The sequence below is a fragment of the Chiloscyllium plagiosum genome, unplaced genomic scaffold, assembly GCF_037043375.1.
Source record: "Chiloscyllium plagiosum isolate Xiang-an unplaced genomic scaffold, Cpla_swu_hap1 HiC_scaffold_34, whole genome shotgun sequence".
Lineage (NCBI taxonomy): Eukaryota > Metazoa > Chordata > Chondrichthyes > Orectolobiformes > Hemiscylliidae > Chiloscyllium > Chiloscyllium plagiosum.
The window spans coordinates 33,733,857-33,758,742 of NW_028270172.1; the positions used below are offsets into that span (position 1 = coordinate 33,733,857).

Genomic DNA, 24,886 nt, shown 5'->3' on the forward strand with positions numbered 1-24,886 from the left:
TGGTGGATATTGAAATCTGCCACCAAGTGCAAATTTTGCACCCTTGCCGTTAGTGTAGTGTTCCCTCAAATTTTACACTGAGGCATTATCCTAGATGATGTCCGGAAGTTTTGAGAGTGGAATGTGAACCCATAACTTTCTAACTCTCGTAAAATGGTACCACGTAGCCATGACTGACCACACGTGTAGTTACACAGATTTACCAAAACCTTTGAAATGCTTGTCATTATATTTATTTAACCCAATTTTATTTTCTTATAAACCTAACTTTAAATAAGCAATTGATCAGATGTTGTAGTCCTGAAAATAACTTAAATGCAAGAAATTGTTTATCTCTCAACTAAAACTATTAAGACATAATCTGATCATATATCTTATTGCTGTTTGTGTGTTAATGCTGTGCACAAATTGGCTGTTGTATTTCCTACATTATAATGCTTAATAATCTTCAAAGATGCTTCATTGCCTGTCATGTCCTTTAGACATCCTAATAATGTCAAAGTGGTTTAATAAATACAGGTTACAAGTTACTTCTTTACCAACTGAACTGAGGAATCATTTCATATTAAATAAATAAATCTTATTATTTCTTCTCCTTATAAAATGTGTAATTCATGGAGCATTTTAGTGTTTGTCGGATGAATGAATTCCTTATTGATGGTCATTAGATGTGCAGGGTTAAGATCAAGTTATTTCTAGCTCTTTCTACATATTGCAGGGAATCTATAATACTAATGACAGTCACTTCCAGGGCCAGGGAGGGGTGAGTGAGTTTGATCTGAATGTTCATAATCCATATTGCAGCGAAGATATTATCACAATTACTCATTTATGACTTCCAAGAAAAACTGAATTTATTGAAACATGCTGGCAAATATCTAAAAATAGACTGACTTGTTCAGCCGCTATAAGTCATTGACCCTGGGTAGAATCAAGAGCAAATTTTTGTGTAATTGTGAAACTATCGTTAGAAAGATGTTCCAGAGCTCAGTGACTGTTACAAGTAATATGAAAGAATTCACCCTCACAGACTGGATGGGACCATAGATCAGTAAGTTGCAATTATTGAGTAAAAATCTATATATGAAAGGATGATTTCCAATGGGCCAAATAGCCTTTTGTTAACCTTGAGTTTTGTTGTTTTATCAGTCCGCACTGGACTGTATAAGCTGGATTTTCACTTTTATGTTGGCTGAGTCAGCTAGCCTGACCTGCCTCAGAAGCAGAGTGCCCCATCAGATCCAATGCCGACTCCAGCCTGGGCCTGCTACCCCCAGGCACAAATCTGAGGTGGGCACAGGCATTCCAAACGATGGACTATCTTATCGACTTGCCTCAGTTTCTTCTTAAACATTAGGCCCTCTCGATCTGGCAGCTAATATTTCAAAGGTGGCTCTATTTAACCCCAGGTCCATGTCCCTTCCATACACTTCCACAATCCCTTATAGCTCTATGCCCCACCATCTTATAACCCTATGCCAATTCATCCAGTGTCTGTCATCAATTCACCTTTGTTCTATGCTGAGTTAAACTAAGAAATGTTCTAACTATCTGTAGCTATATAGACAAAAATCTCATTTGTGAAAACCCATTCAATGCATTTGAATCCCCTCAAGTACTTAACCCATATAGTATCAAATGTTCGTACTCATAACGCCACATGAAAGACAGCAAATCCTTTAATAACCTCTTTTGAGTTCACAACCAATTAAGTCAAGAGTTTAATGCCCTGCCAATCAGGATAACGATAGTTCTGGAAAGCAGTCAAACACTAGTAATGCCTCAATGATTGCATGTAGGATTAGGTCAACAAATAACCTTTGAAATTGCTAGATCAGAGTTGTTTCAACTGTCAGGCACAAGCATGTCTTTTTTTTAGTTTTTATGGAATAGTTTGTTTTAGAAAACTAGAATGTTCTCCAGACCAAATCTGCCTTCCCCGAACAATTCTGTCTGGTCCAAGCATTCTTAACTCCTGCACTGTGGGATAAGGCTCTTGTTTTGGCAGATTATATTTTATGTTTGAACTCAGTAAAGTGTTCAAGTGACCCTGCTAAGTTTGGATTCCCCTTGTGTGTCCTCCTCCCCTACTGAGACATGTCAGAAATGGGGGTGGGATGTCTGGATATTGTTCTGCCCATCACGTTTTTCAGTTTTTGCAATCTCCATAACTCTGTGAAAATCAAGGCCTATATGTTTAGTTGAAGCTGTAATATATAAGAATATGTGTACTGTTACTCATTATGTAGTGTTTGAAATATGTAAAAATGTTATATTTTCTACTTCCTTCCTTTGCCCACGCTTCTTTCCAATCCCCCCCCATTGCTTCCTTTCAACCCCCCTTTTATCACACATTCCTTCAATCCTCTTCCCTCTTTTCCACTTGCCCCCCCCCACTTCTGTCTTTCACCTATTCCTCATTTCCCACCATTTTTGCTCAACATCCAATTCTCGCATGACTCTACAGCCAGTGACACCTGCAATGAATTTCACCCCATGTTTTTTACCCATGACCGATCATTTGAGGAGTTTTTCTGCATCTGCATCCAGCTGTTAAATAAGACTTGGAAGGAAATGAGAGCAACGTCTGAGGACTTCAACAAGGTCAGTGCTGCTGCTCTTTTGTTGCTGGGCTGTGATAGAAGTGAAGATTGGAGTTTCTGTTTTATACTCCTAAAGTGAAAGATAATTTATTGGTACACATTGTGTAATGGCAACAGATACTTTGAGCAAATCAAGTCCTGACATTGCTAACATATGGTGAATTTCCTTTGTAGCTTTAAAAAGAAACAACACCAATGCCAGCTTCCTTTTGAATTTCATGAAGAACTTGAAATAACCATTCTGTCAAATGTCAATGTGAAATCACTGCAATGTGTGACTGGTTTTGACATTCTACTCAACCCCAGCAATAGTTAATCTTCCAGCAAGGTTTTTACAAACTGATCCTTCAGCTCAACTCATTTACAGGTCTGCAGAGATTTGAGAGTGTAACCCTCAGATGTCTCATTCCAATCATTCCAGGTTTTGTGTGTATAGAAACCTGTTTTAGAGTAATGTTGACATCAAGTAATCTATCTAGCTATTTTTCAAGCTGGTTAGATCTATACATAAGTTGGTAGCTTTAAGGACATGTCTTCTGTTGTATTATGAGACAAGGCACAAGGCATTTGCCAAGTCAGTTTTACTCACTGTCTACTCTAAATGTTTGCAGTGAACCGCCAAATAGACAGAAAATACATTCTGAATTCAATTTAAATTTTAATTAGATCAGTGTAAAACCGAAGACATCACTATTGGGGCAGGCAAAGTAAGTGTGACCTTCTGAGTGTTTTTCTCCTGCAAATTCTGTGCTAAAAGTGATCTGAATATACTGGCGAACTTTGCAGCTACTAACATCTAATGCATTAACTAAAAACTTGAAACCAGTGGCAAATAGGAAGAAAATACACAACTGTCTAGGAATCTTGGCTAATACAAGGGAAGGGCAGTTTTATTCATTCATGAAATGAGACTGTCTTTAGTAAGGCCCATCTTTAATTGTCATTGAGAAGGTAGTGAAGAGAGCCACCTTCCTAAACCACAATTGTCCATGTGATGTACATCCTTATTGCAGTTCAGAGAGGGATTTCCTGATTTTTACCCAATTACAAGGAAAGAATTGTTGTTTTAAGTCAGCATGTTGTGTGACTTGGGAGGAAGTTGCATGGGTTCTCATATACGTATTCTGCTAGGTAATGAAAATCTCATCAATGTAATGTACTGACAAAGGAACCTTGGCAAGGTACTGCAGTATGTTCTGTGGATCCGATACACTACCATTGTACACTACAATGTTTAATGTGGTGTTTGGGGTAATGATCAAGCAACCTGCTTTGTCCAGAATGGTGTGGAATTTCTCAGTAGTTTGCTGTCACACTCGGGCAAGCAGGCCATGTTCCATCACATTCCTATCTTGTGCCTTGTGGATAGTGGACAGAATTTACAGAGTCAGAAATTGAGTTACTTGCTTCAAAAATGCTCACCTCTGATCTTCTCTTATAGCTACTATATTATATATGCGTATGGCTAGTTTAGTTCATTTTCTGGTTGCTGGTAAACATCAGGAAGTTGACATTGGTGGACTAGACGATGTTGATTCTGTTCGATGTCAAGGGGAGATGGTTGGTTTCTCTCTTGTTGGTGACAGTCATTGTATGACACTTGCATGGCATGCATACAACTTGCCACATACTAGCCTAAGCCTGAATGATGTGCAAGTTTTGTTGCCTGTGAGCACTGACTGATTCAGTATCACACTGAAGAATTATACTGAACATTGTGCAATCATTAGAGAACATACCCACCTCTTAGCTTAGGATGGAGGGAAGGTCATTGCTGTAGGTGAACACTAATCTGAGGAACTCTGATATTGATGTCCCTGAAGCTGAAATGGTTGCCCTCCAATGATCTTTCTTGTTCTATGTATGATTCCAACCAGTTGAGATACTTCTTAGTTTCTAACTGATAAAAGTTTGGTCAGGTTCCTTCATAACATTTTCAAATGCTGTTTTGATGTCTCAGGGCACTTTCTCATCTCATCTCTTAAGTCCAGCTCTTTTGTCTGTGCTTGGACAAATCTAGAGTCAAATGGCCCTGATAGAACCCAAACTGAGCATCCATGAGCAGGTTATTGTTGACTAAGTGTGATTAACCGCATGATGACTGGGGCAATACATGACCAGGTTTCTGCTTTTTGTCCTGCTTTTTGTGAACAGGATTGGATATTTTCACATTGTTGCTGTACCAGAGCAAGTGCAAGTCTTTAATACCATAGTGGAATCTCATGGTCTTTTTCTACACCCACTGATGTCAGCCATTTCTTGACATCATGTGGAATGAAATCCATTTGCCTGACAACTGGAATCTGTGATGCTGGGGATCTCTAGATGGACCATTCATTTGGCACTTCTGGCTGAAGGTTGTTGCAAATATGTCAATCTTGTTCTTTGTGCTGATATACTCGGCTCCCCATTATTGAGGATGGAAATACTTGTGGAGACTCCTCCGCTGATTAGTTTGTTTAACTGCCCACCTCCATTCGTAACTCGATGCAACAGGGCTAAAGCCCTTTAAACTGATCTATTGATTGTGGATCACTGTCAGTCACATTCTGCTGCTTCTGGTTTGGCATGCATGTAACTTCACCAGGTGGACACATCATGTTTATTACTGTCTGGCACTGCTCCTTGTTATTTAAAAAGGATTTGTTCCCAGGTTTAATTGGTGGTAATAGTAGTGTGAGGGATATGTTTGTCCATGCAATTATAAATTCAGGTTCAATACACTTCTAGTTCTAATGCCTACAACACCTCGTGGTTGCTAGGTTGTGAGCTAGTGGATTCTATTCCAAATCTTCAAGTGGTGGTAGTGCTGAGCAACAAAATAGAAGTGAGCCTCAGTCACTACTGGAAGGTGTTCATCTCAACCCAGGGGCATCTCTGCATGGTTCATGGCAGGGTTCTAGGTCCAAACAATCTACCATGGGATACCATTGCTCCTCAATTACTTTCCGTCCATCTTAAAATCAGAAGCAGGTTGCTCACTGAGGATGGCAGAGTGTTCAGTACCATTCACGACTCTTCATATGCTGAAGCAGTCCATGTCTAGGAGCAGTATAACTAGTCAATGTTCAAGATTGAGCTGAGGTGTTTGGCATGAGCAATACACTCCATGAGTACCAGGAAATGCTCACCTGCAACAAGAATAAGCCTAGTTAGAATAACCACCCTGAAATACCTGACCATCAACAATCTGTGAGGAGAGCTGGTAGAGGAGGAGTTACCATTGACCAGGAACTGAACTGGATCAGCTGCATAAATACTGTAGTTTCAATATTTGATCAGATATTGGATTTTGTGCAGTGAGTAACTCATCAAATGAGACCCTAAAAGCCAATCCAATGCTGACTAGGTGCCAGTCATGAATATAATGCTCTCATTTTACTTGGATGAACATCGCTCCAAAAATAATCAACTTGGTTTTCAGGACAAATGAAAACTTTTGATTAACATCCCTTTGACCATCTCAAACTTTCACTTGCTTGAGCACTTGTGTATCATGGCTGCATCAATTTGCAGCACCTCAAGATGTTTTACAGATGAAGATCAAACATGTTGCTGGGAAAGGAGTATTTGAGATATAAAAATAGACTTTAAAGAGTAGGGTTTTTTCACTAAAGTGAAGGAAGTTGAGGAGTGAAAGAAACAAAGAAAGTTTACAGCCCAGGAACAGGCTCTTCAGCCCTCCAAGCCTGAGCCGATCCAAATCTACTGTCTAAACCTGTCGCCCAATTCCTGAGCATCTGTATCCCTTTGCTCCCCACCTACTCATGCATCTGTCCAGACGCATCATAACTGAATCTACCGTGCCTGCCTCTACCACCCCTGCAGGCAACGCGTCCCAGACACCCACCACCCTCTGTGTAAAGTACTTGCTGCGTGTATCCCCCTTAAACTTTTCACCTCTCACCTTGAAAGCGTGACCTTTTTGAGGTTTATAAAGTCATGTGGTTAATAAATAAGGTGAATGACAAGGGAATTTTCCTTAGCATGGGGTGATCAAAACTAGAGCGCACAGGTTAAAGGTGAAAGGGGAAAAATTTAAACGGGACCTAAGGGGCAACGTTTTCATGCCAAGGGTATTGCATTTATGGAATGAGCTGCCAGAGGGAGTGGTGGAGGCTGGTACTTTTACAACATGTAAAAGGCATCTGGGTGGGTATACGGGTAGGAGCCAAGTGCTGGCAAATGAGTCTAGATTTATTAAGGATATCTGGTCGGCATGGACTTGTTGGACCGAAGGGTCTGTTTCCATGCTGTACATCTTCATGACTCTGAGTCTATGACATGAGGGGCAACTTTTTTTTACACGGAAAGTGGTTCATGGTGGAATGAACTGCCAGAGAAAGTGGTGGATACAGGTACAACATTTAAAATACATTTGGAGAAGTTCATGAACAGGAAATATTTGGAGGGATATGGGCGAAATGCAGCCAGGTGGGGATAATTTACTTTGAGAACACAGTCGGCGTGGACCAGTTAGACTAAAAGGTCTGTTTCCAAGCTTTATGACTCTATAATAAAGGTTGTTTCAGTAACCACCTCCCAGATATCTACCAACTTGAAGGGCAAGAGCAGGAGATGCATGGAAATATCACCACTTGCTAGTTCCCTTCCAAAGTTCACATTTATCCTGACTTGGAAACAACATTGCCATTCCCCTGCATTGTGTTCAAAATCTTGGAACCACCTCGTTAACAGAACTCTAGGGGTGCCTATATCATCAGGATTGTAGCAGTTCAAGAAGGCAACTCACCACCAACTACTAGAGGGCAATTTAGGAATTGACAATAGATGCTGATCTTGTCAGTGATGCTCACATCCAATTAATTATCTCAGAAAAAATACTGCTCTTGTTTCCAACTATAGGTCGTTATGCTATAACATGCATTTCATTAACATGAATTTGCTGTAATGTGATTAATGAATTGGGACACTGTTTCTGAAGTGCAAAGTTTTATGATATGTGTTGGCTGCAACATGATTACGTTGCCAAAACTTTAAGTGCAGTTTCTAAAATGCAATTTTTCTATAATGCCGATTTGCGCAAGAACGCAACCTCCTGTATATTGACCCTAGGACGCCTCTAGCATATTCCTCAAAGCAATCTTAAAAATAATGACGTGGAACCGCTTTTCAGAGTTGGTGAGTGAGAGGTAGGGGTAGGGGTAGTGGTCTGATTTCTTATGCATTTTTTTATCCTAACAAAACAATGTTGACCAAGAAACAGCAAAAATGTTGGAAAGTGGATTGCACATCCACTTTAAAAACAGCTGAAGTTCTATTTACGTACCAAGCATCTTGATGCTTTAAAGTGCGTAATTACGAATAGGGTGTATTTTTATTGAAGCATCATTGGTGAAAGCCTCAGTCTGGTGCTGGACCTGTTACATCTGTAAATGGCAAATGGTCCCCGAGCTGATGCTGATTTGCAGTGAGGCTTCTGCTGAAGATTAATGTTCAGCCATCAAAGATTTTATTTAAAAGGCTATAATCATTTCAGCAACATCCTTACAGATGAAGGGGAAACTGGACCACTGTTTCCTCCTCATCAGAAGGCTGCTGCCGTGCCATAATCAGGACCCATTATAGTCTTCACCCCTCTCTCTTTCTTTCTCTCTCTCCCCCTTTTGCATTTTCTCTCTCTCTCTCTCTCTCTCTCTCCCTTCGTTGCCCCACCACCTCACTGCCATGAATTAACCACCAAAAATTCACTATCCAATTGGATAAACTACCAGAGGATGTATGACGCTAACCCATTGCAATTATTTAGATGTGGGGTGAGGATGAATTGCTCACAACCCTCATGCCTGTGATTTTAGCCACAAACAAGATGCCCAAAAATTGGCCTAAATGAGTTGCTTGGCCAAAGAATCTGATGTGCTATACAAAGCTATGCTATTATTGTATCAAATACTATTAAGACTGATAGAGACTATAGATTGATTTATTTCTAGTGGACTGGTATGATATTAAATCATTTGAAATTGTCAGAGCTGTCTTGGAATTGAAATCCCTTAGACTTTTGTTGACGTAAAAGTATCAAGTTGTCAATCCAACTGCTGGCTTCATTCAGTTGTCTTAGAAACATAGAATAGAAATATACAGCAGTCCACAGCAACCATCCGAAGAGCACGCCACCCTGACGCCCCTCCCTACTCTGTCCCTGTAACCCATTGCTAAACCATCCTAGCCTGGGCATCCCTGGACACTATGGGGCAATTTAGCATGGCCAATCCACCTAACCTGCGCATGCTTGGACTGTGAAAGAAGCCGGAGTACCGGGAGGAAATCCATGCAGATACGGGGAGAATATGCAAATTCCACACAGACATTCACCCAAGGGTGGAATCGAACCTGGATCCCTCGTGCTGTGAGGCAGCAGTACTAACCACTGAGCCACCGTGCCGCCCTAAATGGAATTCTTGGGCCCTAAATGAGCTAGGTGAGTTCTTTAAAGCTTGAAAGGGTTTGATTGGACAGATCTTAAAAAAAGGTTCCATTTACAGGGTGAGTCCAAACCAGTAGGTAGTAACCATAAGACCATTACTAATTCCAATCGTGAATTCAGGAGAGAACCTTTTATCAAGGAGGTACTCAAAATTTGAAACGCATTGCCACAAGAAGCTGAGGATAGATGCATTTCATGGGAAACTGGACAAATACATCTCGGAGAGAGCAATGTGAGGATGTGCTAATAGGGCCAGATGAAAAGAGATTGGAAGAAGCTCCTATGGAGCATAAATATCAAGATAAGCCTTTGGACCAGATGGTGTATTTCTGCGGTGTAGACTTAATGTTAATGGAACTTTTATTTGGGCAAATGTTGCCAAAGTTACAGGAGTCAAAATCTTTACTGGAAGGAAGAATTTCTGAATAGATAATAACTGTAGAGGTGATTGCTTTCTGAAGTTCAGTAGGGAGTGATGTCTTTAATATATACAATTTATCTATGATTGACTGGTATTCACACAAATGTGAGACAGCTCCTTGCAGCAGATCTTACTGGTTGAAATATGAGTGAGGGCATGTGAAACAGTTCAAAGGTAGACCACAAATCCAAGTCAACATTGACCTTGTTGGGCTTAAATATTAAATGTGGAATGGGGATTTTGCACATTGCATTTCCAGTCTTTATTGTCCTGAAAGTTTCTTGTCTGGATCTTGCAAGGATCAGTATTAAATACCTTATGTTAGAAAGATGTTAAGAGTATTGGTGTTGACAACTTTATTGGAAGAAATATGCATATCTTTTTCAATATGAATTAGAATTAGACTTACAGGGATACATGAGTACAGCAAAAATTGTACAATATCGTCATTTCCAGTGCCATCTTAGGTATGAAGATACCTAGGTACAAGATCTGAGATATAAATTAGGAAAATGAAGAAATAAAGTTCAAGGATCAGCATTGCAATCCTCATAAAGTGAGGTATAAAGGTGCCTAGGTACAAAATCTTAGGTATAAATCAAAACAAAGGGTGAAGTTCAGCATTACAGTCAAAAGTTCTAAAGCAGGAAGTCTCCGCTGGGTTTCACCTCAAGGCTGGGAGTCCAGGCTGTGCTTCCTTCAGGTTGGGAGTCCACATTGGGCTTTGCCTCGAGAGCAAGAGTCCACGCTGGGCTTCCTCGAGGAGGCTGGGAGTCCCCAGAGTTCGTGTTGGCTCAACTCAGCCATTGATGCTGTCTGAGGAATGGAGCTAAGAGCTAAGAAAAGAAAAGAAAGAAGGAAAAGAAAAGAAAATCTGAAAATAGGAGAAGAAACGGGTGGAGTGAACAAGCTCTGGCGTAAGAACCCTATTCCTCCACCATCTTCCTAGCCTGTCAGAATGAAATTTCATAAACTGGTATAATATTATAGAAAAGGAATATTGTGCAGAATGTGAAAAATCTAAAGTTATTAGAAATATCTAATCAAACTTGAAACGACCGTCATTTCAAACACTGCCCACCAGCTGTCAGCCTGCCTTATTTGGGGTCTAGTTTAATAAACCATCACCAGGTGCCTTCCTTTATATGCCTTGTTGTCATACAGTGGCTGAATCACAGTTGCACAATTTCCTCCTTGCTCTTTAACTGAGTAATCTAAGCCTTTGTTTCTTTCTGGATACCTTTGATTAACTTGACTTTAGTCCTCCTTCAGATAGTGCTGATCACTCTGTGACAAATAACTTTGGCTGAAAGTATTTTCAAAGTGAAGAGAAACTAGAAACTATGGAGCAGTGGGGATATTTAGCAATCCAAGTGCAGAATGCACTAAAATGTAGTGAATCAGTGAAAAACCTCATTTAGAAAGCTAATGTAATGTTTGTCTTTATCTTGAAGAAAAATGTATTTCCGTGGTCTGGAATTCATATTGCAGTTATAAAAAGATCTGATTAGATTCCGTAATTCTGTATTTTGACTCTTCTATCTGGAGAGGCTGTCTATGAATCGAATGCACAATAAGTAGATTAGCCAAAAATGGTGATCCTGTAATCTCCTCAGTCTTTCACAACTTCACTTGTCTGTTCTATTAATGCCTCTTTGGTCAACATTCATTTGAACTTGTTGCTCCAGTCTTAGTAAGCTAAGAATATATCTTGCTGTGTGATGTTCCTCCTCAACTTCTACATCCTCACCGAGCCCTATTGGAGGGTGTACCTAGCTTTCATTTTTGGAAATTAGTCTGTGGATGAGAATTAAATATTGTTTTTAATTTTGTTCTACCATTTTTGCAGGCCGGCGCATATTGGGTAATTCTTGTCCTGATCACTATAGTATATAGGTACTGTGCACAATCCACATTCCGTAACCATCACTTGCTATGCTTAATAATTCTGCATATATATTTCATATATTCATGCTGCTAGTTTTCCCTTTCGAGAAATGTAATTACAGTATTATTAAAGTGTGGCCCATAGTAACAACTTGCACTAATATAGTTCCATCAGCGCGCACAAATAAATACGCCAAGGGCATCTCAGGAAAGTAAGGGAAAAATCATTTATCACTATTTACTGTTTTAACCTGGCATCTGATTAATGGTTTGCAGACACATTGGTAATATTAGTCCTCTTATGAATGTAGAGACTCTCCTGAAAATTATATGAAACTATATAGCATTACTGAACCTACATTTTGAAACAGTTGCATATTCATGTTAAGCAAAATTATTTTGCTGGGTGAAAAGAAATATTGTTAGTCAGCATTTCTCATCTCAAACTCATCCTATCTTGAATTGCGAATTTGAATAGACCTCTTTCTTTTCTCATCCAAAATCGACTTCTGATCCTAGTTCTAAAAGTCTACGATGACAAATTGCAAAGGCCAAAGGGGTATAAGCGGCTATTTTCTGATTAAAATTATAAAGCTTTGTATTAGCTACAGTACCAAGCAGCTATTTAATGCTTTCTACTCCAATATCTACTTACTTCTTTCCTTTAACGTATTAAATGTTCTAGAATAGTTCACAAACAATGTAAAACAAAACTTAGCTCCCTAGCTCAATGCTATTAGACCAGGTCAAAAAGGCATGTTTCATCTCAGTGTCGCAAAGAAGAAGAAAGGTGGAGAAGGAGAGAAATTTAGGGAGGCTGGAGCATGGGCATAGAACATAGAACAATACAGCGCAGAACAGGCCCTTCAGCCCTTGATGTTGCGCTGACCTGTGAACTATTTTCAGCTCGTCCCCCTACACTATCCTAAAATCATCCATGTGCTTATCTAAGGAATGTTTAAATCTCCCTAACGTGGCTGAGTTGACTACATTAGCAGGTAGTGCATTCCACGCCCTTACCACTCTCTGTGTAAAGAACCTGCCTCTGACATTTGTCTTAAATCTATCACCTCTCAACTTGTAGTTATGTCTTCGCGTACACGCTGACGTCAACATCCTAGGAAAAAGCCTTTCATTGTCTACCCTATCTAACCCTCTGATCATCCTGTATGTCTCTGTCAAATCCCCCCTCAGCTGCCTTCTTGCCAATGAGAACAGGTTCAAGTCTCTCAACCTTTCCTCATAAGACCTTCCCTCCAGACCAGGCAACATCCTGGGAAATCTCCTCTGCACCTTTCCTAATGCTTCCACCTCCTTTCCGAAATATGGAGACCAGAACTGTACACAATATGCCAAGTGTGGCCGCACCAGCGTTTTATATACTTGCAGCATGATATTGCGGCTCCGGAACTCAATCCTTCCACGACTGAAACCTAACACACCGAATGCCGCCTTAACAGCACTATCAACCTGGGTGACATCAGAAAGCATGACTGCCGATGGTGCAGTGATGAATATTACATTCCCTATGAAAATCAATAAGTTAAAAGAGATCAATTTACCAACTGAGATCAACAAAAAAATTGGCAAATTTTCACCTTTAACAATGAAGCCAAAATCAGCAAATTGACAAATTTGGCAAAATTGACAAGTTGGCAAATTGACATCACTATAAAATATAAGTTGTGTTTTAAATAACAAATACAAAAAAGGTAGATCTCTCTTATGCAGTTGGCAGTCCCCTGAGCATTTATGACATGACTTTCAACCAGAAAGTTCTTTAAACGTCCATTCTCTCATTTAGAGTTATGTTTCCTTTCTCCATGCAGGATTTAACCCCGAATCTCCTTTGACAGCTGCTCCCAACCAACCCAAATTTCACAGAAATGCTTTTCACAAATATGGCCACCTGCTTAAAGAATCTCTTTAAAATAATTGAAGCAGCTGCAATGACTTTATTTTTCATTTCCCTGCTCCTGGATGGAGCTTTCAGGCTTCCATTTTAAACTGATGCACCCCCCCTCCCCCAACGCACACACAAGACCCACACCACTGCTGCAACCCTCTCAAAACGCGAGCGTTTATATTCAGCCAGCTTCCATTTCCTTCACAGGCTGACATCACAACCCATTTCCTAGAAACCTGAAGTTGTAATTCTCTTTCAGCTTAGGACTGCCCAAGGAAAGGCTTTGAGATCACATATAGTACACCCAACAAACTTCGGACAAGCCAACTGTGCTACAAACAGCTTGCATACACTTCCACAATGATCCTGCAAGCCACAGATTTCTTCACAATGACAACTGGAGAAGCTCCAAATGCTAAAGTTGGTGGAATGGATAGATTTGGGAGTATTTAGGATTGAAGGGGGTTCCAGAAGTAAGATGGGCCAAGGCTCTGAAGAGACTTCAAAGTGAGGATGAGAATTTTGAAATCATTTATTTGAAATTCCCTACTTGTTGTTTTGAAGTTTCTATGAAACATTCCAACAAATATGTCAATGCCTACATTAAAGTAGGAGACAGAGGAATGCAATTACAATTACATTTGAAACACAAAAGCACATTGTCGTATGGTATAAAATAAGAGTTCAGAAAGTAAATTGAAAGTGTAATTACTTTATTTCTTCTAATCATGCTCAAACTTGGTGTCACTTATAACTAGACTGTACGTCACTTCACAAATTGAAATAATTGTCCCATTTTCTTATTCCCCAAATTATCACATTCAATTAGTTTGAGCATACCTGTAACACACTCAGATCTAAGTGGCTGAAATACTGTATTTATAAGACAATTAAAATCTTTGTAGAACTGATGAACAAGAAAAGCCCTGGTGTCACATTTATTTTACAGGCTAACTTGTCTGCACAACTGCAATTAGCCACTAATTGGCTTTGGGATGCGTCTGTTATTTGCAGCCAGGAGACCCATGTTCAAATCCCATATGCTGCAGAATTGTGTCATAACATCTCTGAAAAGGTTGGTTAGATAATATCTGCAGGAGTAGTTGAGCAGCGAGCATTTTCACTGAGGTCAGTTTGAAATTGCAGCTTTAAAGAGGTAGACCAGATTTAAAAATAGTTTACTGTAATTCAGTAGCAGAATGCTTTCTTCAATGAATTGTATTCATAGCAAAGAGGAGAGGAAGGAGTAATAGGATATCTATCACAAAACAGGTCTGCTGGATTTATCAAAGACCGTTCCTGAAAGACGAAGTTTTAATAAAGCATGAATCCAAGAGAAAAATCATGGACCGACTTGAGTTCAATTTCTGTCAATAATGCCTCACCGGGCGGTAGAATGGAATGCTGCCTCACATATGTAAAGAAGCATTTCATGAAGACAGATTGAGAAAGGTTAATTTTGTTAAAACAGTGGTTTTCAAAGTATGATCTATTGACCACCTTTGCATGATTCAGGCTGGTCCTAAATTCAAGCCACTTTGGCTAACCCAGCTTTGACCAAGGAACCAGAAACGAGACAACCCTGCAATACGAGAGTTCTCCTTTCCAGCACATGGAGGGTTATGTCAATATTGGAAGAGCTGTTCCTCAGAATTACCCATCCCACTGACATGGCAACACTGGTATATGGTTGAGACTGAGATTTTTTGGGCGCCCTCAACTTTGATAACGGGTCCTTGATGTCTCATGGGATCAGGACAGACACAGACAAGAAAACCTCCTGCTGGTTATTTTATTGTTATCATTCAACTGATAAATCAATACTCCTCCATGTTGAACACTATTTGGAAGAAACACTAAGGGTGGCAGGGGTATGGTATGCATTTTGGGTGATGACATTCGTTACCCTTCACAAGAATAGCTCAATAGCATCTCAGTTGACCAAGGCCTAAAGGACATACATGCTAGATTGGGTCTGTAGCAGTTGTTGAAGGAACCAAGGAAAGGGAAAAATGCACAGGATCCCATCCTTACCAATCTATCTGTAGCTGATGTATTTGTCTTTGACAGCATTGCTAGAAGTGACAATGCCACAAGCCTTGTGGAGTTGAGGTCCCGAATTCACATTGAGGATAACCTTCATGTTGTGTGACACCACCTCCATGCTGAATGGGAAAGATTTCAAACAGATCTAGCAATTCAAGACTGAGCTACTGGCGACTATCACTAGCAGCAGAATTGTATACTTATGACATCCCAGCTGTTTGTACTACCAGACTCGTCAGATCCCAGATTGAAACCTGGCTTGGTCTTTTTTTAGCTGAAAATGTGTTGCTGGAAAAGCGCAGCAGGTCAGGCAGCATCCAAGGAACAGGAGAATCGACGTTTCGGGCACAAGCCCTTCTTCAGGAATGAGTCTTTTTTTAGTTAACACCATGATCATTCACTGAAACATAGCCACATAAGTCTTCAATTTTTTTCATTGACAACAGAGGAGAAGTTTATTACCCAAAAGATGAATATAAATAAGAGAAACCAAGTTACCTAGATATAAAACACAATTTGAAAGATCTTTAAAAAAATGTTTCTTGACACTATCTGTTACAAATACTCCAATCTGGAGAAACTATCCTCGATAGCGAAAGTTTGTCAATTTAATGATTCTCCCCAGTTCTTTGTAAAGAGTAGGAACTGTGCTTTCCCTGAACTGTCCAGTACTCTTTATAGGAGAGAGACTATATTTGCTTCTGAGCTCAGTCAGGTCTCTTTCAACTGCCCTAAGAGTTTTCCATCTCTGGGTTTTTGAATTAAATCAGTCCTTGATTTCAGAACCAAAAAAACAAGCTAATTGCCTTCAATGCATACCCTGCCTGTCATAAATTACTGCAGGAAACAAGCAATTTTCTATACATCCTACAGGGATTCTGGACTCTTTGGCACAGACTTGATTAAGTCAGTACTCCAGAAGAACCATCTGAGCTACTTTTAGAAAAGTAACCAATCTCGTGAGCCACTGTTTTTAAAATATAAATTCTAAATTTGTTGCTTACATACATTCATAAATAACTTTCGTCATGATATAACCTTGCACCAAATTCATGGCCTAGCACATCTCCTATTCTGCCAATTCCCTCAAACTTGCTGATTGCTTGGGTTCAATGAAGATGAGAGAAGTCCAGCAGCTATATTGGGCACAGCTAATAATAAACTAAAAATGGTGAAGCTTCAACAAAGGGCAATTTGCCAAATTTTATGAGCAGTATGCAACAGACAGATGCAAGAATAAATGGAACAAATCTTAGTTCTACAATCCTGCTGCAACTAGTTATGAATGATGGTGCACGATTAAACGACCCACTGACCGAGGATTCTACACACCCCATCTTCTACGACGGGGGAGCCCAGCAGATCTGATGCATGTGCAGGCACTTTCAGCCAAAAGTACTTAGTGTACAATCCATCTCAAACTCTTCTTGAGATTCCTAATGTCACAGACATTAGGGAGTCTTCAGCCAATCTGATTCGCTCCATATGATAACAAGAAACAGCTGAAGGCACTGCATACTGCAAAGGTTGTGGGCCCTGATCATACTCCAGCAATAGTACTGTAGATTTGTGCTCCAGAAATAGTCAGACAAGTTACTCCAGTATAGTTACAACCCTGCCACCTACTCGACAAGATGGAAAGCTGCCCAGATATGTCTTGTGCACAAAAATTCGGATATATCCACTTTGGAAAATAACTGTCCCATCAGTCCACTCTGAAATGCCATCAAAATGATGGAAAGGGTCATTGACAGTTCTACCAACCAGCACTTGTTCAATTAACTAACCTGCTCACTGATGCTTAGTTTGGGTTCTGCCAGGCTCACTTGTATCTGAACTAAATATCATGTTGGCCCAAACACCACAGGAAAGTGAAGATGATTGTCTTTGATATCATGGCAATGTTTAACCCAGTGTGGCATCAAGGAGTCCTTATAAAAGTGGAGTCAGTGGGGGTCCACACCAAAAGTCTGCTAACACAAAGAAAGAATGTGTTATGTTTAATTCATTTGTGGGATGTGGGCATTGCTTTTATTTTAGATTCCCTACAGTGTGGAATTGGGCCCTTCAGCCCAACAAGTCCACACCGACCCTCTGAAGAGTAACCCACCCAGACCCATTTCCCTCTGACTAATGCACCTAACACTATGGGCAATTTAGCACGGCCAATTCACCTAACCTGCATATCTTTGGACTGTGGGAGGAAACCGGAGCGCCCGGAGATACAGGGAGAATGTGCAAACTCTACACAGTCGCCCAAGGCTGGAATCGAACCTGGGTCCCTGGTGCTGTGAGACAGCAGAGCTAACCACTGAGCCACTGTGCCACCCCCACCATGCTGGACCAGCATATATTGTCAATCTTTCGTTGTCTTTCAGTAGGTGTTGATGAGCTGCCTTCTTGGCAGTTGCAGTCTTGATGTAGGCAGATTGAGAATGCTATTAGGGAGAGAATTTCAGGATCTTGACGCAGTGACCCTGAAAGAAGAGGCTGCCCTTATTTTTCTACGTGGTGCTGGTCATGGGTTTGGCAGGTGCTGTGTAAGGAACCTTAGTGAATTTCTGCAGTGCATCTTGTGGATAGTACTGAGTATCAGTGGTGGAGGGAGTGTATGTTTGTGGATGTGGTACTAACCAAGCAGGCTGCTTTGTCCTGAACAATATCAAACTTCTTCAGTGTTGCTGGAGCTGGTGAATATTCCATAACACTCATGCCTTGCATCTTGTGTGATGGATTTGGAGAAAGGAATAATGTTTTGGTGCCATTATTGATTCATTTGAGGCTATAAGTAAAGCAAACTCTAATACGTGAAAATCCTGCAGAATGCTTCCAGCTGACTTTACTATTTATCATTAGCACTGTATAAAGAAAATTCATTTTGATCTTACACAGTAATATACCCTAACCCTTTAGAGTTAAACAGTCTGTATTGTCTTGTGATTGTCAAACATTACTGTTCAGTCATTCATCTGTATGTCTGAGGACCTAAATATTTTCATTGTTAGAAAATGTTTTTCCAGTTATTTTTGGCATGGTAAATTTCTGTCCATTAATTGGAATTGAGCTAAATTAACTAACATTATGGACCAAGCCATGGAATATGTACCACATACACTGACAAGGCTACATTGTTTGACTGTGATACATCCCCATGAGTTCAGAGTGATTATTGTTAAGGGAATAGAGCCAAAGGGAGGATGTGGTACTCTTGAAAGCCAGTTAATATTAGTTGAGGAAAGTAATTTTTCACTATCTCAGAAGCATTTTTAGTGAGAATTGTTGGATTCAAGTAGCAAGTTTCATACCGACAGCAAATAAATTGATTTGCAAATGTTGTGTCCGTTTCAGTTTGTATATTGGTCATAGAATAGATGGAAACTTGTAAGATTCTGAAGGGATTGCTCAGAGGATGTTCCCTCTTGTGGGAACTAAGAGGCACTGTTTTAGAATAAGGCATCTCCTGTTTAAGATGGAGATGGAGAGGATAGTTTTTTCTGGGTTGTTGGTCTTTTTGTCAGCAGCTGGGACTGTGTCATTGAATATATTCAAAGCTCAATTAAACAAATATTTGATCTGCAAGGCAGTCTAGGTTTATGGAAGCCAATCAAGAAAGTGGATTTGAAGTTCTCGTCTGATCAATCATGCTCTTAATGAGTTGACAAGAGTTGACTTAATGGCTGAGTAGCCAGTACTGCCTCCTACTTGTTCTTGGTTCTTATGTTTTTACTGTGTAGTTCAGATTGGAGTCCTGGGACTTTTGCCAAGTGACTGTGAAAGATGGACATATAGCTCCACGTTAAGGTGGTAAAAGACTTGGAGTGAACGATACAGATATTGGTGTTTCCATCTATCTGCTGCCCTTATCCTTCTAGGTAGTAGAAATAGTGGACTTGGAAGATGGAACTGAAAGAGTCTTGACAAGTTATTGCAGTCCATCTTATAGATGTTATGTAGGTCGTTCTGCTATAACGCGACAGTTGTGTTCCTTTGCGACTTTGCGCTATAGAAAATCGCTCTCCCTGTTCAGTGGAAAGTTTGCATTATTCAAACAGTGCCCACAATTTGTCAATTGCATCATAGTCAATTTGCACTGACAAAATACATGTTATTGCAGAACAACCTATTGCTGCCACTATAGGCCCATCATGGAGGGAGTGAATGTTTACAGTCATGGTTGGGGTATCAGTCAAGTAACCAGCTTTGTCTTGGGTGGTATCTAATCTTCTGGAGCTACACTTATCCAGGCAAGTGGAGAGTATTCCACCACTTATGCTTTGTGCATGGTGGGCAGACCTGGGGAGTCAGTAGGTAAGTTACTCTCTGTACAATTTTTTGGTCAATGATAACTTCCTGGTTGTTGATCATGTAGGATTCAGTGATTATAATGCTGTTAATTGTGAAAGGGAGATGTTTAGGTTCTCTCGCGCTGGAGTTGGTTTTTGCCCAGTATTGGCGTGGCATCAATGTTACTTGCCACTTATCAGTCCAAGCCGGAATGCTGTTACAGGTTTCTTGCGTTTGTGTACAGACTCCTGAATCTGAGTATTTGCAAATTATGCTGAACATTGTGTAGTCTTTAGTGAATATCCCACTTCTGACCTTATTAAGGAGGGAAGGTCATTGGCAATGTAGCTGAAGATAATTGAGCCAAGGGCACTGCCCTGAGGAACTCCTGCAATGAAGTCCTGGAATGAAGATAATTGACCTCCAACAACCACAATCATTTTTCTTTTGACTAATCTATGTAGGACTTCAACAAGTTTAGAATTTTCTCTCCCAGTACCCAGTGACTTCAAATTTGCAAGGACCACCTAATCAAAGCAATTCGGTCAACTTTGGATTTCAAACAGCTTACTTCTTACAGGAGTGTTTTCAATGATATGTTGATCTCAGAGTACTGAATCTAGGTTTCGAGTCAAAGTGGACATGAAAAAGATGTTTCCACTAGTAGAAGAGACTCGGGCTAGAAGGCACCGCCTCAAAGTGAAGGCACAGCCATTTACAACTGAGTTGAGGAGGGGTTTCTTCAACCAGAGGGTAGTGAATCTGTGGAATTTATTGCCGCAGAAGGCTGAGGAGGCCAAGTCATTGAATGTATTTAAGACAGAGAAGGATAGGTCCTTGAGTAGTAATGTGATCATGAGTTGTAAAGAGAAGGCAGCAGATTGGTGTTGCAAAATGATTGAATGGGAGAGCAGACCTGATGGGCTGAATGGTATAATTCTGTCCCTGTACTTTATGGTCAAATGTAGTAACTGTCAATGTTTCGTGCGGTCTTTCTCTAATCTTTTTAATCTGGTGATTTCCAAATCTGCAGTCCAAATTTGGAAGATAACTACAAAAGGTGTTGCCTTAAGCATTTCAGGTATAGCTTGGCTTGGAAGTCTAATGTTGATAGCAAAATGTAATTTGAGAATCAGTCAGGTATATTTTGTTAGTCAGGATTAATAGTCTGTTTTCTGTTTATAGTTGAATATTCAGAGATAATCTGAAAGAATTGAAATGGTTACCAGCAAATTCATTGCTTTCGGAAATGCGTCGTCACAATCACAGTATATCATAGGGAAATGAAGATTTTAGTTTGTGGGAGATTTCATAGCAGCTTCATACGGGCAAGGTATATGAGGACCAAATACTTGAATAAATAGCCTCAGGGTCTGCCAATGGGCTGTGAAATTTGCAGATGATAGGGAAAGAGAATTTTTATGCAGCCTCTGTTGGAGCTGTAACATTAAATATTAATAGTACCAACTATCACCATGCTGCAGTATTACATTTAAATGCACACAGGCATTTGAACCACCAATTCTTCTGGTTCTTTCTGGATGATTGCCAGTGTTTTGATGACAAACAGTAGACTTGTCATCTCCCATAATGAGGTAAAGCAGAACACCCCTCTTTTTAAATCAGTCCCTTGTTTAGTTGTTGAGGAAACAAAACATGCAATTATTATTTTTCCTTCTGGAACTTTTCTTTCCAGGCAAAACACAGATTTTAGAGCCATGTTCAATGTAGCTAATTTTTCAATCAATTCCTGCCACATAGGCTTTGTTTATTTTCCATTGCTAGTACCCTGAGAAGGTGGCAGTGGGTTGCCTTTTTGAACTGCTGAATTCAATGTAGTGAAGGTGTTTCCCTCGTGCTGTTAATTGGGGAATTTCAGGATTTTAGCTCAATGATGAAGAAAGAAGAGTCAAATAAGTCTCTCCAAATCAGTATTGCCTGTGTCTTACAATTGATAGTGTTCCTGTCTTATTCTGTTCTACATTTTCCAAACTGGGCGATGCCCTGCACTATATGCCTTGATTTTCAACTAAGCACCTCAATTTAAATGATATGTTAACAGGATGAAGATTGGAAACTGTTGCACTACCATTTGAGTTTCAGTAAGTTCTAGAATTTCCACTTTATCTCCAGTGAGGTCCCCGTGGAAAGCAATAACTATTAAAAAGCAATATGAATTCCCAGTGACCTACACAAAGAATTACATTCCAAAAAATCACATTTTAAGACTTCTACATTAAGAAAACAATAAAATTCAACAGTGACTAAACATTACTTAGTAGGCAGCTAATATGCTAAACTACTGGAATTGTGTTCCTTGTTAAATCAATTAGGCGAAAGTGAGGATTGCAAATGCTAGAGATTAGAGTCGAGTGTAGTGCTGGAAGAGCACAGCAGGCCTTAATCAGGAAGGGCTTTTGCCCAAAACGCTGACTCTCCTGCTCCTCGGATGCTGCCTGACCTGTGGTGCTTTTCCAGCACCACACAATCTCGATTCCTTGTTAAATTATCCACCTGATTGGAAACCTCATGTCACATTTACACATTATGCCATAGTTTTCCTTGAGTCCTTGGTTTAAACAGATTCCGTGTTTTGGGATGTCTCGAAGTGCAATGTGGCTGCATTTACAAAAAATTGCTGTTAAGGTCACATCAAGGAATTTGTTGATTGTCTTTAGCAGCAAGATCACTGATCTGACAGACTACACATTAGATGTTGAGAATTAAAGTCATCCCCATTATCAGACAAACACCTGATGAACTGCCTGTCCTTGGAGTGCCATTTAATGTGCTTGAATGTTGTGTTGTGGTATCTTTTAAACAACTTCTTGAGATGACAATGGTACAATGCATCTGAAAAAATATCGCTACGCGTAATGATGTTATGGTTGTCAATCAAGAGAGAGATTGCTGAATGGATTTGCAGCAGTGATCGAATTGTGAGGGTTCAGATCAAGCATGTACTTCTGTATAGTACCTCTTTGAAGTAATCTGCTTTGTAGTTCATAAAGAAGTATAGATCCTCATTACACTTGAAGCTTTATGAAAGTTTTTCATCTTTGCTGCACCTCTCCTGTATCAAGCTAAAATAATTATATGACAGTGCGTTCTTTCTCATCTCTCATGGCCACCATTTATTCTGGTTTCCATTTCTTTCCCAAAGGTACAGTTGTTGTGAGGGAGGGATAGATTCGGTTCCTCGGACGCAAGCCATATTTAATCCATCATTTATTGTACGATCGCTTACAAATGAGTGTTCAGTCATCGGAGAATGTTGCAGAAACATGAGAAAGACCACATTTGCAGCAAAGAATGAACATGCATTCATGTGGCACCTTTTGGGATATCCTAAGGCCATGCAAGTTGCTATATATATATATATATATATATAAAGACGAATCTTTCATTAATGTTGCAGTTGCAGACTTTGTTAAAGATAATATTCACTAACAGTCTGACATTCTAACAGAAAAGATGCTTCTTTATGGATGTTGCATGTGGGAAATAGGAGCTGTTTCATGGCCACCCTTTTTTTAAAATTTCAAAAATATACTTTATTCATAAAAAAAACTCTATATATACACAGTGACAAATGCAGCGCAGTTCTGTACAGTAGCATGCCAAGGAAACAAACAAACATTGGAATTTGATTCTATCCAACAAACCAAAGACATCTATTAAACATACCAGACTATACTTACATGCATTTGAGGCACTGGAGTGGAGTCCAATAACTGAACGGACCCCCATTTAACTTCAGCAGAAAGACCTTAGATAGTGGTCTTTCCCCACACATCTTGGCAGCAGCTGCCCCAAGCTTGAATGCATCCCTCAGCACAGATTGGTTTTGGAATTTAGAGGATGGAACAGTTTACTAATGACTAGCTTTCATTTGTAAAGAACAGTAGCTCTCTACATTGTAGCCTGCCAGTGATTGACAGTGAAAAGTATGTGTTTGGGCTTGTGATGTGTCTGTAGCAGCTGTCTCACCAACATGATTAAACAAACAACTAAATAACAGGCTAATAACAGGTTCTATCACTGATTAATTTTCACTGCTTCCCATGGATTGATGTTCATGTCAATGAGTTTACATTTAGCTAATAAACTCTTCACCAAGCTCCTCTTCCTGCTAGTGTAAGATCTGAATGCCATGTTGGAAACGCAGGATTTCATCTTAGAATTACATTGCAGAATTCAAGATCTACATACTGACTGAATCAGTGATTGCTTACTGTAACACATAGGTCATCGGGCATTTTGTGAAAAATTAGCATATCCCCAATAGCCAAATATTGGCTGATATCACATATTTTCTGTGCTAGCTAGACCAAATGGCATGTCTTGGTGCTGTATGTTGATATAACAAATATACGCTTTATTTCCTCCTGGCTGCTTGAGGCTAGTTTACCTTGGTTCAAGATCATGCCCAGTCCCAGTATCGTTTAACTGCTTCATAACTTAGAATGAGGATCAAATATCACAATAGATTTGGTTGACAGCTGTTTTGCTTAGGATTATCATTGTAACCAGAACCAGCTCACTGGCAGTTCCTACTGGAATAGATGTTTTAGATTTAAATTACTTACAGTGTGGAAACAGGCCCTTCAGCCCAACAAATCCACACTGCCCTGCCGAAGCGCAACCCACCCATACCCCTACATCTACCCCTTACCTAACACTGCAGGCAATTTAGCATGACCAATTCACCTGACCTGCACATCTTTGGACTGTGGGAGGAAACCGGAGCACCCAGAGGAAACCCACGCAGACACTGGGAGAATGTGCAAACTCCACACAGTCAGTCACCTGAGGCGAGAATTGAACCCGGGTCTCTGGCGCTGTGAAGCAGCAGTGCTAACCACTGTGCCACCGCGCCGCCCATAATTGGAATGGAGAGGAACGTGATCTTGACGGAAGTGTAATTACTCCTAGAAAAGGATCAGTCATTTAAGGCAATGACTCTCTTGAGAGGGAGTTTCAGGGCCAAATCTGCAAAAGTGAAGTATTATAGTCCCCAGTGAAGCTTAATGTGATTTTATGACTCACCATGTCATTTACATCTTTTGTGGGGAGAGTTACTGAGATGTTTTTGGGATCCATGCTAATTGCATTTACAATTTTTAATGTGTGCTGTAGGCTTTTTGATCACATACTTTTATCTGTGTTTACTGTATGTTAATTCTAGGTGTGAGAAGCATGTTGTGCATATATTGTAGAATATATTCCTGTTCAACTTTGTATCAGAAAGGATTGCTGTTTTTTTCAAAGCCATTGACGATTGTGGCTTT

The 24,886-nt window shown here is 40.0% G+C and overlaps 1 protein-coding gene across 10 annotated transcripts in view; it reads left to right on the forward strand.

The window, feature by feature from the left end:
• LOC122564399 (engulfment and cell motility protein 1) overlaps positions 1-24,886 on the forward strand; it is a 319,775-nt gene that overhangs the window by 226,140 nt on the left and 68,749 nt on the right. For all 10 annotated transcript variants that reach the window (XM_043719204.2, XM_043719200.2, XM_043719205.2 and 7 more), the window contains one exon: positions 2,468-2,604. In XM_043719204.2, coding sequence (XP_043575139.1) covers positions 2,468-2,604 — 137 coding nt within the window. The remainder of the gene's footprint in view (positions 1-2,467; positions 2,605-24,886) is intronic.